Source organism: Mus caroli, chromosome 9 (assembly GCF_900094665.2).
Source record: "Mus caroli chromosome 9, CAROLI_EIJ_v1.1, whole genome shotgun sequence".
NCBI classification, from domain to species: domain Eukaryota; kingdom Metazoa; phylum Chordata; class Mammalia; order Rodentia; family Muridae; genus Mus; species Mus caroli.
The window spans coordinates 100,800,751-100,819,087 of NC_034578.1; the positions used below are offsets into that span (position 1 = coordinate 100,800,751).

An 18,337-nucleotide genomic window follows, 5' to 3' on the forward strand; every position below is an offset into this window, starting at 1 on the left:
GACAACTACAAACCAAGGTCAGACCATCAAACCTGGATCTAACTGAAATCAACAGTCACGTCAGCCAGCTGAACTCAGCAGGGTAATCTGTTGTTCAGCCATAGACCAAATGGGATTATTTTATATCTTCATGTTTATGTATACACACCACTTCCTATTTAGATAATTTATTTTAATAAATATACAAAGATCACTATTAACATTGATAAAATTGCTTCTTAACAGTTTCATCATCTGCTTTTCCTGTCAAAGAGGTAGGGAAGGATGAGAATGCCATTGTATTCCTAGTACATTCAAGGACTAAATAAAATTTAAATGAAAATATAATCAATTCATCTCACTTTTTGGATGAGTCATTGGAGGCAAACAAGCTACACAAAACTTGCCAGGCAGCAGAGGTGGAGGAGCAGTGTGATGTTATTAATTCACAAGTGGGATTGTTACTGCTGTTACCAATTCATTTCTATGAGAGACTCTTTTAAGTCTAAACAAAACTCAGTTTACTTACTACACCAGAGAGATCCAAATTTAAAGCAATTTCAGAAGGATTCCCATTGTATCAGAAGTTTGGCGAGTCGGTGTGAAATGTGGAAAACAGCATGTTCTGTCCTCATGCAAACAGTTAATGAGGCTGGAAAAACCCAAATCCTAAGGGAGGCTCCTGGGTTATAGAACTTCACTGTTACTTCCCGCAGGATGTCTCCGTGTGGCTGCACTCAGCTTTTAGCATTTGAGAGTTATCTACCTGACTGGTGAATTTCTTTCAAGGATATCTCTTTTCTTTAATGTTTAGCCCCTATGCAATCAAATAACTTAAAGAAGTTGTCCTAATGGGAGGAAAAAAAAAAATCAAAGGGAGTAGGCGGTGGCGGCGGAAGTCCTAGGATAAGGAGACTGAGTGAAACCAGACACTTAGATTCTAGGACAGTCAACTGATCCATCCTAATTTGGACTAATAAAATTTGGAAGACTGAAATCTGGATCTGTATTAAATATTTTTTCAAAACTATAAAACTTTCTATATCTTTTGGCATCTATAGTTATAATTTTAATATTAACAATACTAACTAGGAAGTCATTAGTGAACTTATGAAAAACTCCTTTTATTTTTATAATTCAATACCAAGTGAAAAGATAGGCACATTCATTTCATGAGTCATATTCTCAACCTCTAATGTAAAACAAACAAGACTGAATATGCACTTAATATGTAATTTTCAAGTCTGGAACAGAATGTAAAAAACCATTATAAAACTTTGCTATGAGACATCAAACCTCTAAGAGTTGGTTAGACAATGATTTCACGTTCCACCTAATCAGACAGAACAATGTACATGTGACAGTTGAGCCAGAAAGAATAAGAACAAAGTGCAGACACCTGGCCCCTTATGTTCATGCTTCAGTAGTACAGACGCAAACAACAGAACTCTCCTATCAATGACAGCACACCAGTGTTGACAGTCACCAGTAATATTGAACAAGCTTAGGAACAGTTAATCCTGACAGGTTATAAAATACAAAACACTTACCTTTTATTTTGTCGAGCTTTTATAAAAACTGATGGTGTTACACAGAACAAACTCATCTATTTCCCAAGCATACTGAATGAAGTAGAAGACAGCACAACAAATGGTAGAAGGGACAGACTCAGGGTTGTGCTACAATCTAGGCCAAGGCAGCTGCCTAGAGGATCCGGAGGAGGAGGCCAGCACAGGATCTTCCAATGTACACCCTGGTTCATATGCTATCTCTCTGAGTTTGGGACTTTTCTATTTTGTAAGTATACTAGTCTATACTCTCTAAGAAATAGACTTAAAAATACAAATATGAAACAGTAATAAAGGTCAATTATTCAGCTGAAGTGTTTGATTTATAAAGAAGAAATGACAAAATGATACTGACAAAGCAGAACTGTATTAAACTAAACATGGACATGTTAATATAATGTTTTAAATTCCAACCCAGCCTTAATTGTTTTTGACTCTATGGCTGTGTGTTAACTACAATTACTCTAACTGTAATGCCAATAACAGCCCTGAACTAATTCTGCTAGATCAAGGACTCATACCTCTATGCAAAACAAAACTACAAAAAACCAAAAACAACCATTTACACTTACTAAGAAGAGCAAACATTTACTTCAATTGCAGTATATGCTTTTCAGTCACAAAAAGAAAGAAAAGAACAGTGATTAGACAGTGGTCACATCCTGTGCAAAAAAAAAAAAAAAAAAAACCAACTTGAAATATAAAAATGGTAGCACAAGGTATCAGTTGCTTACATTTCAGGAAAAAGGAAGCACAGTAGCTGAAATATGGCACTCCTGGCAATTTCTAAACCAAATAGAATGCCTTTAAATGATTGAGTTTATTTGTGTATTAGTAAGAAAGCCCCACAACCATAAATAGTACAATATTTAAAAATAAAAAAAATATTTATATCCATCTAAGACAGATAGTGTATTTGTACATTAGAATTCTTTAAGTGCAGAAGGTGGTTCAGGTTTTGTCTTTTGTATTTTTTAATTCAGTACTTCCCATATGTTGAAGTTCCACTCAATTGCAAAAGCCAATTCAAATCAAGGAATGTGTTATTCAAAGTTGCATAATTTCATTTGGGACTACCAACAAAGTTCAAATCAAGTCTTTAACATTAATGGTCATTTTTAGTCAATGGAAAGTTAAAAAGTCCTTAAGTCTTCATTATCTTCTTGAACTTGCCCTTCTAAATGATTCTCAGACTGCAATTCCTAGTTTGCAAATTAAAAAAAAAAAAATGCAATATGCATCATACTTCAAGGAAAGACGATGATGCTGAACCAGCATTCTTCTGGGCCTTCTCCCGGCTCCTTTCAACCTTCTTTATAATCTCAGACACGATGCACACTGACGAGGTAAGGCCCAAAAGAAACAACAGATCTGAAAGAGAAAAGAAAAAGAGAAAAAGAGTTTGACAAGACTTTGAAATGTAGAGCAACAGCTTACCCCTTAGAACACACTGTTTCACAACTATTTCAGGAGGTAGGGATCAATCATTCCCTTAAGTTAAAAATGTTGAAATGAGGGGAAAGCAAGGTGGCTCCGAGATGAAAGCCTCGTGGGCGAGGTGGACTATCCAAGCTCACCCCTGGAACCCACGGTGGAAGGTTAAAGGTGACTGTGACAGCTGTTCAGACCTCTGTACATGAGCTGTGACACACGTGCCTGTATACACACACACACAAACACACACTAATAACAACACTTGAAAGTACATATGAAAGATAAATCTCAAGTAACCTTAAAGTCAGAGCTGAGAGAGAAGTCAGAACTAGAACCCAGACTCTGTGACAACCTTCCCTGACTTTAAGATTCACATAACTAACTTTTAATAGTAATGCCAAGGGTTTCCTCTTTGATAGATCGCAAGGCTTTTGCAAAGCACTACTCAAGAAGCAGTGAACTCTCCAATGGTATTCTTCAAGTCTAGAAAACTGTCTTGTAATAGGATTCACACTCTCTATTCTTTCTTTATTGCCTAAAAAACTGGAGTTTTTTTTTTTAAATTAAGCTTTTTAAAAAGTGGAAGCTATGTGAATATAGAATTAAAATATTAAAACTAGTTCAAACTTTAAGGTGAACTTCAACTTACACCAAAACCACTAAACTTGTATCAAAAAAACAGACTATAAAACTCACTTCATAAATACAAAAAATAACAAAAAAAAAAAAATCTAAGAATGAAGGGCCCATTTTCCACATGTTCTCTCCCGCACACTTGAGACGATAAATTCTGAATGCATTTTGTTGGTGGTGGCTGTCTGTAATCTGGACCACACAAAGGGCTTACCAACAAGCTCCACACCCACCCTTGTACCATATAGTTAATGCATGCCATATAAAAGGATAATAATTTCCTCAGAAACATTATAAAAGCTAATGACTCCTGAGTCAAATGGAGATTTCATGAAATAAGAATGATGGAATACTAAGTTTATTTTAAAGTGATTAAGTTTTAAGATCAATTTGATATTCAGTAAGCAAGTAAAGTTCTCTCATTTCATGATAGAAATCTTCATGTTTTTAAATATAATATTGTAAAGTACAATTAATCTACAACAGGTTTTGTGAGTTGCTGTATTTCAGCATCACTAAACAGGACTTTGTAACAACTGATATGATATACAGGGTGGGAGACCAAGTAAATGAAAACAAGTTTTCCCTGACTGTCTGATACGCAAACATAAAAGACCTTGTTACAAGTCCCGCCAGTTATTTTTCTCTTCCTACTTAAAAAGAGCTTTTTACTATGACAGACACATTTTAAGGATACAGCAATAATCATACAGCATTTTCTTTACCCAGTATACTCAGGCTCTCAGTTTGAAAAACCTTCTGGAGAGGAGGGAAGTAAATAACAAGCAACTGTCCCATGATGGATCCAAGAACTGCATAGCAAAACATCTTATTACTGCAAAGTCCAATCTCAAACACAGACTTGGTCTGTTGGGAAAACACAGAGTTCCAATTAGTCTACCCTGATCACAGAAATGGCACCACGATTACATTGGGTTCAATTGTGAATAATCATTATCATTGAATTCTATCATGTCAAACCACAAAATATCTTAACTTTATTAGTTTTATAAAATCCATATACACTAAAGATAAATTCTAGTCCAACGTTTTTTATTTATCAAAAGTGAGGGGAGATTATGAGAGCCAAAAGTAGCGGGGACCTGTAGTAAAACTACATTTGCTCATATGATGGGGCTGCTGCACACATCAGGGATACCGCACATATGCACTTATAAGCAACTGACTGCATGTTCAAGACCCATACAAGAACCAGCCAGCTAAAGCTCAGTTGGACAGAATGGGTCATGAGGTCTCAAGCCTAGACAGGAAGCTACTGGCAACAGATGGGGGGGGGGGGTACGCACTCTTCACAGTATGTGCCCTGAGACACTAGCCCTGCTCAAGTATGACTGCCCTATGGCCATGGATACATGGACAACACTATGTAGACTCAGCAAATTTAAAAATAAAAAAGCAATTTAAGTGCAGAAAGGGGTCAACAAGGGAGGATTTGGAGAGAAAGGAATGAGAGGTAGATTTGACCAAAACACAAACACAAACACACACACACACACACACACACACACGATTCTCAAACAACAGAAAATTAAACATAACAGGTTATATTTATATATTTCTATGTTTATACATATATGCATAACAATGAATAAAAGAGGCCATCAATTTGAAAAGGAGTAGTGGGATATGAAGGACTGGAGGAAGGGCACATGGGAGGGTCTAGAGGGAGGAACAGAAAGAGGGAAATGATGTAATCGTATTTTAATTAAGATTAAAGGAAAATAAATGCAGGCTAGGGAGTTTAGATCCCCAACACCAACAGGAAAAGCCAAGAGTGACAGGGCTAGCCAGCCCTGGTCTGTGGAAACAGAAAAGATGCAGGGGATCACTGTCCAGCCTATCTTGCCCTTCCACACATATGCCATTCATACACTCAGCGCACGCGCGCACATACACGCACATACACACACACACACACACACACACACACACAGAGTGAAAGAAAAGGGTTGCTCAGCGCACCACAGTGGTGCCTGCTTGTGATGTGATCTCAATTCTCAGGGAGCTGTATGAGAGGATCTCAAGTTCAAAGCTGGCTTAAGGCATACAGAGAGGCCATCTCAAAAAAACAAAAGCAAAAGAAAAAAAAAAAAAAAGCAGGCACTTCCCCCCCCCCCAAAAAAAATCAATTATAACAATGAGCCCATAAAAAGAGAACTTACTTTAGTGTCTGTGGCGGTATAAATAAGAATGGCCCTATAGGCTCTTCTAGTTGAATGCTCAGTCACCACTTCTGGAGTGGCACTATTTGAGGAGTGGGAGGTGTGGACTTGTTGGAAGAATCCTGTCACTGGGGGTGTCTTTTCTCTCTCCCTCCCTTCTTCCTCCCTCTCTCCACCCCTCTTTCTCTGTTTGTGGGTTAGGATATAGCCTCAGCTAGTTCTCCAGCATTATGCCTGCCTTCCACCATGTTCTCTGTCATGATGATAATGCACTTAAGACTGAAACTGTACACAGGCCCCAACTGCTGAGTTGCCTTGGTCATGGTGTCACAGAAATAGAACATTAACTAAGAAAATACCCCCAAAGTATTAATAAATTTCATTAATATATTGTGAAATCTTCTCTATCCACTCACTAATGTATACAACCCAAAACTCTTACTCAACAAATACACATAATTATGTGTGTATAAAAAAAGTAAAACTGCCTTTCATAAAAGAAACACTAGACTACTACTAGAAGTACTAGCTTCTAAAGTAGTCTAGTGATAAAGTACTGTACTTGGAAAGCTCTAATGTGAAAAGTGCTAACAGTTAAGGACTCATAGCAGCCTTCAAAGGGTAGAAGACTTCTAGGTGCCAAAGAGAAACCGGAGTGCATAAAGCGCTTGCAACTGCACTGAATGGCCACGCAAACGAACCTAGTTTTCAAGGACACTGTGCTCCAGAAAGTACCCCGGGTTCTGATGCTAGCTAAGAAGAAAATGCAAGCACAGCTTAATGTACAACATGAAAAGAAAACAAGTTAAGACTCTTAAACTCTGATACCATGACAGATGTGGCAAGGAACACACTGTCCTTTTCACAAGGCTTTGTAAAATGAGACTAATATGTTTACAGCCCCCATGGAGTTTGTCCTAGGTTAATCTAAATTAAATATATCCTATAGTTATTAATTGAAGATCGGACACCATCTGAGATCAAATATCTCATCTTTACTGTTGACCAAGGAACATCTTTATAGAAAAATATATGTAATCCGTGGCTACAAAAATCAAAGCTAGGCCAGGCAGTGGTGGCGCACGCCTTTAATCCCAGCACTTGGGAAGCAGAGGCAGGCGGATTTCTGAGTTCGAGGCCAGCCTGGTCTACAGAGTGAGTTCCAGGACAGCCGAGGGCTACACAGAGAAACCCTGTCTCGAAAAATCAAACAAAACAAAACAAAACAAAAACAAAAATCAAAGCTAAACTCTCCCTAATTTCCATCTGCTCCCTAGGAAAGGTTATTCTTCTCAGAGGTGAATGACCATGTGAGCATACCTGAGATCTGGAACTCAGTGCATTGAACATGTCAAAAAACACGAAGCAAGTGAAGGTCATTGTTGTGTCTCGGGGTGTTATCACATTGTCTCGAAGCTGCCAAGAAGAAAGACAAAACGACTGTTTGTTTGTTTCTTGGTGGCTGAGTAACACCGCATGCTTTTAAAATGAAATAGCTTCATTCTAAACATGAAACCCATCTGAATTTTCTACAGACCACCTAGTGAACAAACAGTCTGCATAAAAGTTAAAAAAAAAAAATCTCATGAGAACACTGCTATGCAAGGACTGAGATTTCCTTATTCTGCTCAAACTTGCATGCACACGGTACTTTACTAAAGGCTCACTGCGTTACATTATATTCTCTCAGCCTGCGCTTTTCACTCAGAGGGGTTCTTCACTTGTCAATCATCTGTACACCAAAATTACTAGGAATCTGACTACACAGATGCATGGTAACACAGCAGTTTATCCAGTGAACATACCTCTCGCCAGAAGACAAACAAAGTCCCACAAACAATGATTATTGATGAAACAAGTATTTTAAGTATCAAGTTTTTTGTCAAAATGCTGTCCTTCCAGTTTCGAGGCGGTTTTCGAATGACATCTTTATCCACTGGCTCTACTCCAAGGCTTAAAAACAAAGAGAACAAAGTACTTTGCAATGTTCTTTACACATACTTTAATAACCTAACTAGCTTCTATTAGCTAGGAAATTAAATGCTTTCTTTTGAAAACAAGATGTTGGATCATAAAAAAATCACTGCCTATGATTATTTAAACATTACCACTGCTAGACATGATAGCAGATGTCTCTAGTACCAATTAGCAGGAGGAAGGAAGTGGGGGACAGAGAGGAAAAAAGAGGATGGCAAGAAGTGAGGGCAATAGAGACTTGCTGATTTGTCACTTTCCACATCTATACATTTGGCAAGGTAAGAGGAGAACTTGCTAGCTAACTTTCAAAAGGTTTCATTTACATATGAATTGGCCTGGCGTGGTGATCCCAGCACTTGGGAGGCAGAGGCAGGCAGATTTCTGAGTTCGAGGCCAGCCTGGTCTACAAAGTGAGTGCCAGGACAGCCAGGGCTACACAGAGNGGAGGCAGAGGCAGGCAGATTTCTGAGTTCGAGGCCAGCCTGGTCTACAAAGTGAGTGCCAGGACAGCCAGGGCTACACAGAGAAACCCTGTCTCTAAAACCAAAAAAAAAAAAAAAAAAAAACATATGAATTGATTTCTGAAATTTCTAACCTACCAAGACAAAAAACACATTCCATGCAAAGATGTCTTTGATTAGGAGATTTGCTGTGATGGCCATGACAGATATCATTCAACTACCATAGTACTAAAAAAATAAGAGACACTGAAATCTTTGCACACATATTTTACCAAGGCTTTTAAACAGAACTCAGCTATGAAAGTGAACTTGGAGATGGTGTTGATGCAGTATTATGAACTTTTGCTAGACCTCAGGCAGTGACTCACAACTGGTATCCTACTATGTACTCTGCATATGGAACCTGTGTTTAAGAGAACAATAACAAAACCAATCCATCTTGCCTTGGATTTCCCATGTAATCGACTTTTATAGCATAAGCTAATGCATAGCCGTCTTAAGTTACATACTTTTCTATGTCCCTGGCCCAGTGTATTACATATGTGTTTTCATGTATATATTCATGGTCCATTATAATCATTTGCTGGAAACAACAAATAGATTAAAAGGGACCTTATAAAATGGATATCTGTAAGTGGTGTTTGTTGATTGTTGAGTCAGTGACTTAATTCCAGTTAAAGCTCTGGTTAAGACTGTTCTAAAGTATTGCTCATTCCTTCTATGTGTGACACTTTCTGTGCTGTTCAATAAAGGAGCCCTTTATTGGGGACAGACACAGAAACAAGACACACAGAGACACAAGACAGCCTTTAGGCAGGCATATATCACAGAAAACAGAAGACACAGAAAACAGAAGAGTGAAGCAAACAATTTAAATGTTGGCTCAATTTTGGTTAAATGACAGTAACTGATTTCTTCCCTCAGTGCAACACCAATCCATTAGTGGTGACTGAGTTTATTATTAATTTGTTCAAACAGACTGCAGGAAATTTCTCCATTACATCCAGTTCTTAGAACACAGCTTGTGTCCTAAACACAAGAACTGTGATTATTCATTCCCTCTCTGTTCTTATCCAAAGGCTGGCACCTCATGTACTGTAAAGGATCAGAGCTCCAGTGAATGACTGGACAACCAAAACTAAGATGACACACACACATGACAATGCCTAAGAAGCACATTACTGGAAAGTCATGAGGAAGGTTTGATGTCTTATTCACACCTGTCTTGTCTTTTCAGTTTGTAAATACACACTTACCTCTGAGCTGGGGGTCCATCCATTATAATATTGATCCACAAAATCTGCATTGCATTGAGAGGGTTAGGAAAGTTCATTAACGTAGCCAATGAGATTAAAGTTAGTGCTGCTATACTCCTGTTAAAAAAGAGTCATTTAAAAATTAGAGCAATAAATTGTATATATTTACTAGCACTTAAGTCTCATGTTACTGCGGCTGGGAGCCAGCTCAGTTGGTGAAATACTTCTGAGAAAGCATGCGTACCGAAGTTTAGATCCTTGCAAACCAAGTGGAAAGTTAGGGCAGGAGTGCATGCCTGTAACCCCAGTGCTGGGGTGGTAGACAGAAGGTCCCCCTGCAGCTAACTGGGTAGCCAGCGGGCTGATCAGTGAGCCCCAGGTTCACTTATCAAGGCTTAAGGCAGGAAATGACTGAGAAAAACATCCAATGTCAACACCTGAGCTCTGCATGCAAGCACATATCGTGTACACAGACATGTGCACATCCACACATTTACTACATACACACACAAAACAAAAAAATAATGTTCTACATATTTTTAAAAAATTCTATTAATTCAGCTGACTCATACTTCAGTCATATGAATATTTTGTTAAGAAGTTAACAATTTTTGTTTGTTGTTTTTGAAAGTGAGTCTAATGCTGCAGCCCAGGGTCTCCCTAATGTAGACTGGATTGGCACAACAATCTACTCAGTCTCCCAGGTGTTGGGATCAAAAGTGAAAGTCACCCTGATTAGCAAGCTAAGAGTATTTAACTACAACAACAAAAAGCTTGTTTTTAATGCATAGGCAACAACAGCAAAAGTAGTTAAGACCTTCCAATCCTGACAGAGGCTCTCTCTAAGGAAGACAGGCTGGGCCTCTGGCCTCTTCTACCTCAGTCTTCTACACTGGGATTGGAGACATGTGCCATCAAGCCCCAATGAAAGGTTTTTAAACCTACAGAGCAACACTTTCAAAACTATTTAACCCCTTTTTGGGTATATAAAATCTATCCTATTTGAGATAGAGATAACCAAGAAGCATTCCTGAGATGACACATTACTGAGATGATGTGACACATTACTGAGATGTGACACATTACTGAGATGTGACACATCCTCTTTTCATGTCAGCGGCAATTAAATAAACCCCAGAAGTTTACGCACGTATCCCTCAGTTACCAAGAGAATTTGCAGGATCCCTTCAAATGTCAAAGTCCTAGTCACTTATATAGAATGGCAAAAAAAATCTACCTATTGTTTATATATTTGTCATATATTTTAAATCATCCCTACATGATTATAATATCTAGTATGACCTAAATAGTATGTTAATGGCCTTTTTAGAAACTACTAATAAGTAATTTTCACAAATAGAGGTCATAATTTTACTTTTCAAATAATTTCTCTAGAAGACCCATGGGTAAAAAAGTTCTTGCAAACTTACGTGCTCAGTTGAAATCTAACAAAATTTTTAATGTTATTATAAATGCCTTTACCCTCTTCTATTGCAGACCTGAAATTTAAAAATAAGCAAATAAGAAAATATCACATAAAATATGCCTATGCATCTTGAAACTTAGTTTCCAATCAAATAACAATTAGCACTTACAAAAAAATTTCTTTTGATAAGTAAGATTAAGAAACATTGAAATATTTTAATTTACCAGAAAATTGAGCTCTAATTTAAACTATTTTCATTATATAATATTCAAATCCTCTTTAAAAACCACAATCCCTGATAGGGCTGACGCAATGGCTCAGTACTCAGAAGGCACACTGCTCCTGCAAAAGAGCTCTAGTCGCAGCACCCAGGCCAAATGGCTCACAACCATCTCTAATCCAGCTTGAGGGGAACTGCCAACTCAGGTGTCTCCAAAGGCACCTGCACCAGTATGTACACTCAACATGTAATTAAAAAGAAATCTTTTTAAATGCTCAACATAAAAAACGTGTATTATCTCTCTCCACACAAAATAATATTATACATTTCTGATAGAAAAACAATGACATTCTATATCTTTCACAGCTCCTATTTCTTAGTAGGTTAAATTAACATATGTCAAAAATTAAATGGCAATGAGTTATATAAGAATTATGGAGGTTACTGTCCTACATAACTATTAAATTAATATGTTTTGAAGAATTCAAAAATGTACTTTAAAAAATTTTACTGAAGAATTCTTGCATTCACTTCGCTGAGTCTAGGAAAAGGTGCAATCATAAAATAACTGCATCCTCTGGGATTTTTAGATAACTTCAAGAATGGGAGAAAAACTACTCTCCTTGCAAAAAGCTGGCAAATATGAAGTCTGCATGCCACACAGAAGTAAAGAGCACAGCAGGACTTGGGATCACAATTCAACACCGACCGCAAGCAGTGACACTAGGGTCACTGCGGGCTGTGGAAGGGAAGCAGCGCAGGCTTCCACCACCTCATTACACTGGAGTAGCTAAGGCAGTCACAGCTAAGGCTGGATCATGAAACGAGGGCAACAAGAACACTTACTCATATAAGAAAGTAACATGAATGTGAACTCAACTTTTAATGCTACATAGTGTTTCTTGTAACTTCCACTTAACCACAACAAAGACTCTGGAGCAAGAGTCACTGCTGCACCACCATTTTATGCCTAGAAAAATGTGACAACTGGCTGGCACTCCCTGGATATTTCATCATTTATTATGTCTGTTCCATTTACACAAATACTTTTCTCTTGAATTACATAAGATTATCCCCCCAAAATGTTTCATCTGACATATACTGCCAATTCTTTTTGAGCTGAATTGTCTGAAGGCACGATGCACGAAGGAGAGAAAAGCAAATGTCTTACATGATGGTTTGGAAATCATCATCCACCAAGATCATGTCTGCAGCCTCTTTGCAAACATCGGTGCCAGTCTGGCCCATCGCAACTCCAATGTCTGCAGCCTTGAGAGCAACTGCATCGTTTACCCCATCTCCTGTCATGGCTACAACTGCCCCGTTCTTCTGTAGAGACTAAAGAGAAGCAGAGAAAAGAAAGGTAAAGCCCGGAGAATTACCCTCACTGTTTAAATCAGATAAAGAGGTATTATCAACCATCTTTCACAAAATGAAGAAGATTAAAAATCTGTATAACCTCATTTTTCAGTCAGCCTGAATACATGAAAGTCTTTATAAAATAAAGCTTACAGAATATTACAAATAGTATTGCCAAGAGAACTGCATATGTGAACTGTGACAGTCAGATGTCCAGTGGTTAATAACCAGGGGTACTTTGTGTTCCAGAGAACAGTAACAATGTGGGGTGTTCTGACTCTCTTGAGTTGTAAGATGGCACTGGCTTTTACTAAGTAGGATCTAAGGATGAAACTAAACATTCTAACTTACCCAGGAGACCCCTATAACTCCTGTCTACAAACAACCCACACTAAAATGTCAACAACCTCTAAGCTGAGAGGCTCTGAACTTTACAATAACTAGCTACCATAATTAAACCTGCTTATCAACGTAGGAAACAATTTAAGTTGCTTTATACATCAATCAAATGGTACAGAACAATGCCAGCCAATGAGGCTTTATGCAAGACAGCAACTGAAACTTAAACCTTCCTAATGCCTGTTGACACAGCTCCCTTATTTGTGAAACATTCCACATAATGACAAGTTACTTAATGATACACTTCTAAAACACAGCTTTGTTAAGGACCTCACAGAAATAATAAGCCTTCTTTACACTGTTCACTCTCATAAAACACCTGTCTTACATTGGTTTGCACAGTGTCTAAGGATGTCTTTTCACACTGGAATACACTTCCTCTCTCTGTCTGAAGAGGCTTTACTGGAAATACTTTACAGCTTCCTTCTATGGCTTCCTATGCCAACTAACCTGTTTTTCTGTCAAGCTCTTCCAGAAGTATAAGTTTTGTCTCACAATACTTTGAACCTTGATATTCTATCAATATTCTTTGCAACAAAAGAAATGCTAAAACATTTTGTATAGTTTAAGATAATTTGGTTTTCAGACACCCACCTTAATAATTTTCATCTTGTGTCTTGGGCTTGCTCTGTAAAATACTGCAACCTGTTAAAACACAAAAACATTGAAAATACACAGTGTTAACAAGTAGCAGTATTTCTACGTAATGACACTTTTTACAACTTAATTTGGCACAAAGACTGAAATTAATCAATGCCATATACGTGCTAACATTCGCCTCATGCAGGGATTAGACCTATACCAAAGAAAAGGGTATATTAATCATAGAAAAAACAATCTAAATAAATCATACATAACCTTATTTATAGAATTTAGGTAAGACTACGAAGAGAAAACAACTTTATTTTTGGAGTATTTTAGAAATGAAAAAGGGGGAAATTTTTTCTTTATTCTCACAACTGTGTTCTCACAACTGGTGTACAACAGGCTTTTCTCTATGGTCTGACTCAGATGAGAGCTTCTGCTTCCCAATGTCTGGGCAGTCATTTTACAGTGTCATGCAGGTATTCCTTCCTGATTTGGAATAATTCACAAGCCTCTCAACTGTAATTCAAAGCCGCTTAATGATCACGTTTTTCCACCAGAATTAATCTCTTTTCATGATCATCTATGCAGTCCTTCACTGTGCTCCGATGCCAACCAGAACAGTGTGTCTGTGTCCTTAAGGTTTGCCTTGTTTTATCCAAAATTGTCTATCCACCACTGGTAGCCCTCACAGCTCTCTAACACAGTACCAGCAGGAGAATGAAGAAGGGGAGCTGACTGGCATGACCCTATTCTCCTTCACAGACTCACAGTTGTCAGTGTCACACGAGTTGCTACTTCTCACTCTTTGTACGCATTCACATTCCAGATCTTCCAACCTCTCATTTCCCAAACACCTGAATTCTGACATCATGATCAACCTTGCTAGTATCTAAAAGCCATTCTGTTTCTCACACCCACACAACACACTCTTTTCTAAAGTCCTGGAGGATTATTTCATGTTAGGTTTCTCTCCTCACTCCTCCAGTCCAACCCTTCTTCCAGTCTCGCTCTCAGAAGACAACTTTATTTCCTACTCCAAAGAAAACACTCCAATCCCTGCCGCCATCTACTGTAGATGAACTTATAATCCTGACTCACCCGCTTGAGTTTACCATCACAGAAATTCTTAAAATTCTTCCCTCTCACTGATCAGATTTTTCATGACATTTAAGCAAAAGTGAGAGTTCATATCCCATGCCCTCCCACCTTAGCTCTTCTCCCTTTTCCTTCATCTTCACTTTTCCTTTTAAGTCATGCTACCCATGATGGCAAAGGTTCCCCTGCACCTTCAGTGCTCTTGAGATGTCTGCCAATAAACAAACAACTGAGTGAACCACAGTGCCGTCATACACACCACTCCTGCTTCCTCTTTTTAAAGTCTGAAACCAATCTTTTCTTAGGGAAAAGATTGAGTTGAACTCCAGCATTCATTACTGATGATGCCCAATGTCCTATGGGCCCAGGAATCACATGACACATACTTGGAGATTATTCTTCAATTAAGAATAAAGTTCAACCTCTATTCAGATAGTGCATAGGTTCCTCCTCTGTCTTGTATTCTGGCTAAGGCCATTTTGGGTTTCACTAAATGTGGTCCCTTGATGGAAAATTCCATGGAAAATTATCCAACTCTATTCTAGGATCCCAAGGTCAATGCCCCCAGCTAAATCATCTTAGCTTCTGTTGAACTGCCTGCTTCTGCAAAACCCTCCCCTGCAGCTGCCAAACAAGATATGGCAGAACATAGTTTTTGCCTTTAAAATTCCCTTACCCTAAAACTTTACACTTAGGTCACAGATGGCTGAGTCTAGTCCCCGCTGGTGACTATAAATGGTGTCTGAGTAGTCACGCCTGGTGAGCTCTCTTTAGCAATTAAATGAATCTTTAAGAAAACTAATCTACATAAATATTCAAAACACCCTCATACCTGTATATGTAGAAACCTAAGTATTCAGAACTTACTCATTAAGCATGTGCTATCCTGAAATGTCAGCCTAAGTGTTTGGCAAGGCCATAGGATATACAGCAGATTCAAATAAAGCCTGATGGTGAGGACTAACTTTCTGCCACGGGCTTTGTTCCACATAATTTATATTCAAACTTGGCAAGAGACTTCTCTGTAACTATTCTAGGCTACCAATGATAAAAAGCCTGGTACTGTCTGACTGAAGATGCGCTCCTTTATATACTAGCATGTTTAATGATACGCAATAAATATATCTTTTACTTATTCTAAGACCTTAACATTCAAAACTTCTGACTTCATCTCAAAAATAGAAGCAGCCACTTTCAAACCAAGCAGATCCATCACAAACCAAACTGGCAATGATTACTTGGTCTTTTCCATGTGGTACGTATCACCACACACATTTGTTCCTACATATGCATATGTTCCTAAAGCATCAGAATATGTTGAGACCTATATATCAGATAATACATTTGTAAGTTATAGCAATGGGCTCCCAGTACCAATGTCCTCCCACTCTCAATGGCTCTGAGATATGGATTAACCAGATGCCCTTCCAAAGGGTCAGTCATACATTCAAGTGCAAGTCACAGTGAGCAAGCTCAACCCAGGAAAGTACATGGTGGAACAATAAATGTACATTGGTTAGTCAAAAGAGCCAGCCTGGAAAGGCTACTTACGATATAATTTCAACCCCATTACAGTCTTAAAGCAAAGAACAAATTAGTGAAACAGCAAGGGCATCATAAAGCAACAGGACAGGTCTACATAAAACTCATGGTGGGCAAAGTGAATACCGGTCTGTCAAAGCCCTAAAAATAACAGACCTGGAACCGGTGCCACCTTCCTCACTTATCCTAAAATCAAAACTCGTGCTAAATAGTCATCCCCTAGAAAGTGACTGTAAGTAAGATATGTATAATATATGCGCTCCTGGTTGCTACTGTTATCATTAAAATAGTATTCACAGTAAAAATACATATGCTAAAACATAAGAAAATGGTTATATAAACATATACATAGCATATATTCATGCACAATAGACAGCCACACAAAATATAGTATAGCCATTAAAGGCGTATATTTTCTAGTAGTAACATGATTTCAGAAATCCAGAAGTTATATAAAATGACTCTTATGCTTGTGAATATATAAAGTACAAACCGTGTGTTTGTTTTTGTTAAATACATATTGTACAGTTACAGTGGGTTAACTTATCATGTTAATGTGCTAAGTGGGGTCATAACTTCTGAGTGTTTGGATTAGATTACTAATAGGATAAATTATAGCTTATTGTTACATTTTCTACAATAAGTATTATGGTACAATAATGCTTATTAATAATTAATAAATCAACTGTTCATAGCTAATAATTAAATAATCGTTAATTATATAATAGTGCCTATTGTAGAAAATTATCTAATCAGAAAAAATATTACAGATACATATAATATATGCACATTATATATATATAAAAAGCTGTAAGTTAAGATGTTGATATAATTTAAAGAAATTCTGTATTCTGAAAAGGCAGCTTTTAAGTATAAACTGAGATAAAAGAGGCAGTACATTTATTATTACTGGCAACAGATAGCAGCTACAACAGCTAACCAAATAAATGCCAGATAAGTACTTATGTTGAAGGACATATCAATACATACACACACACACACACACACACACACACACACATTAACAACATGGAAGAAATAATGCTGCCCAAATCCTTAGATGCCAACTTCATATGTACCTTGTGTATATGACAACCAGGTTCTATAAAGTCTCCATGACGCATACTCAGATAGTAAAACGAATTTCATAAAAGGAAATCTGGCTTTAAAGAAGTTACTATGTGATATTAAATGGGAATGTCTTTTCTTTTTGAGAAATAATCTGCTACAAAAGCATTAGAATTAAAGATGCATTTCAATGCCAAATAAGCAACCTTTTTCAGATGGTACAAGAGCAATAAAATACTATGCAAAACAAAACAAATTCTCACCTCTGCAATATATGTAAGAATTAAAATTCAAAGTGATCCCTGGCTAAAATAAAAAGCCCTAAAACTATAAACTTCTCCGAGAAAGTACTCTGTAACCCTAGTAGGCCAAGCTCTTAAGTAACAGCACACGCGTGACCCGTGAAAGTCAACACTGATAGCCAGACCTGATCAAATTCAATACCTCTGCAGCCACACCAGGAAGGGGGGAAAAAAAAAACCTGAAAAGAACCAGATCTTTTAAAAATCTCAGAATTAAATAAAAAAATGTAATTTTTAAAAAAATATTCAGACCATGTAAACAAAGACCATAATATGGCAAACAAGTACATGAAAAGGTATTCATAGTTAGAAGCTTTGGAGGGAAATACAACAGGAACATTCCCTGTCACCCAATGTGGAGTTTCTTAAGTAGGTAAGAAGTCATAGCCGGGCGTGGTGGCACACACCTTTAATCCCAGCACTCCGGAGGCAGAGGCAGGCGGATTTCTGAGTTCAAGGCCAGCCTGGTCTACAAAGTGAGTTCCAGGCAGGGCTATACAGAGAAACCCTGTCTCGAAAAACCAAAACCCAAACCAAACAAACAAAAAAGAAGTCATCAGCCTGGAGGTTCCTCAGAAACTTGGACATAATACTACCGGAAGTTCCAGCAATACCTCTCCTGGGCATATATCCAGAAGTTGTTCCAACATGTAATAAGAACACATGTTCTATGTTCATAGCAGCCTTATTTATAATAGCCAGAAGCTGGAAAGAACCCAGATGCCCCTCAACAGAAGAATGGATACAGAAAATGTGGTACATTTACATAATAGAGTACTACTCAGCTATTAAAAAGAATGAATTTATGAAATTCTTAGGGAAATGGATGTATCTGGAGGATATCATC

General features: G+C 37.7%; 1 protein-coding gene across 6 annotated transcripts in view; it reads right to left on the reverse strand.

Moving 5' to 3' along the window:
• Nucleotides 1-1,082: 1,082 nt before the first annotated feature.
• Nucleotides 1,083-18,337, reverse strand: part of Atp2c1 (ATPase secretory pathway Ca2+ transporting 1) — a 109,495-nt gene continuing 92,240 nt past the window's right edge. For all 6 annotated transcript variants that reach the window (XM_029481803.1, XM_029481805.1, XM_029481804.1 and 3 more), the window contains 8 exons: nt 13,490-13,540; nt 12,309-12,475; nt 10,922-10,990; nt 9,492-9,608; nt 7,603-7,750; nt 7,118-7,213; nt 4,340-4,481; nt 1,083-2,918 (listed from right to left, as the gene is read on the reverse strand). In XM_029481803.1, coding sequence (XP_029337663.1) covers nt 2,788-2,918; nt 4,340-4,481; nt 7,118-7,213; nt 7,603-7,750; nt 9,492-9,608; nt 10,922-10,990; nt 12,309-12,475; nt 13,490-13,540 — 921 coding nt within the window. In that variant the 3' untranslated portion in view covers nt 1,083-2,787. The remainder of the gene's footprint in view (nt 2,919-4,339; nt 4,482-7,117; nt 7,214-7,602; nt 7,751-9,491; nt 9,609-10,921; nt 10,991-12,308; nt 12,476-13,489; nt 13,541-18,337) is intronic.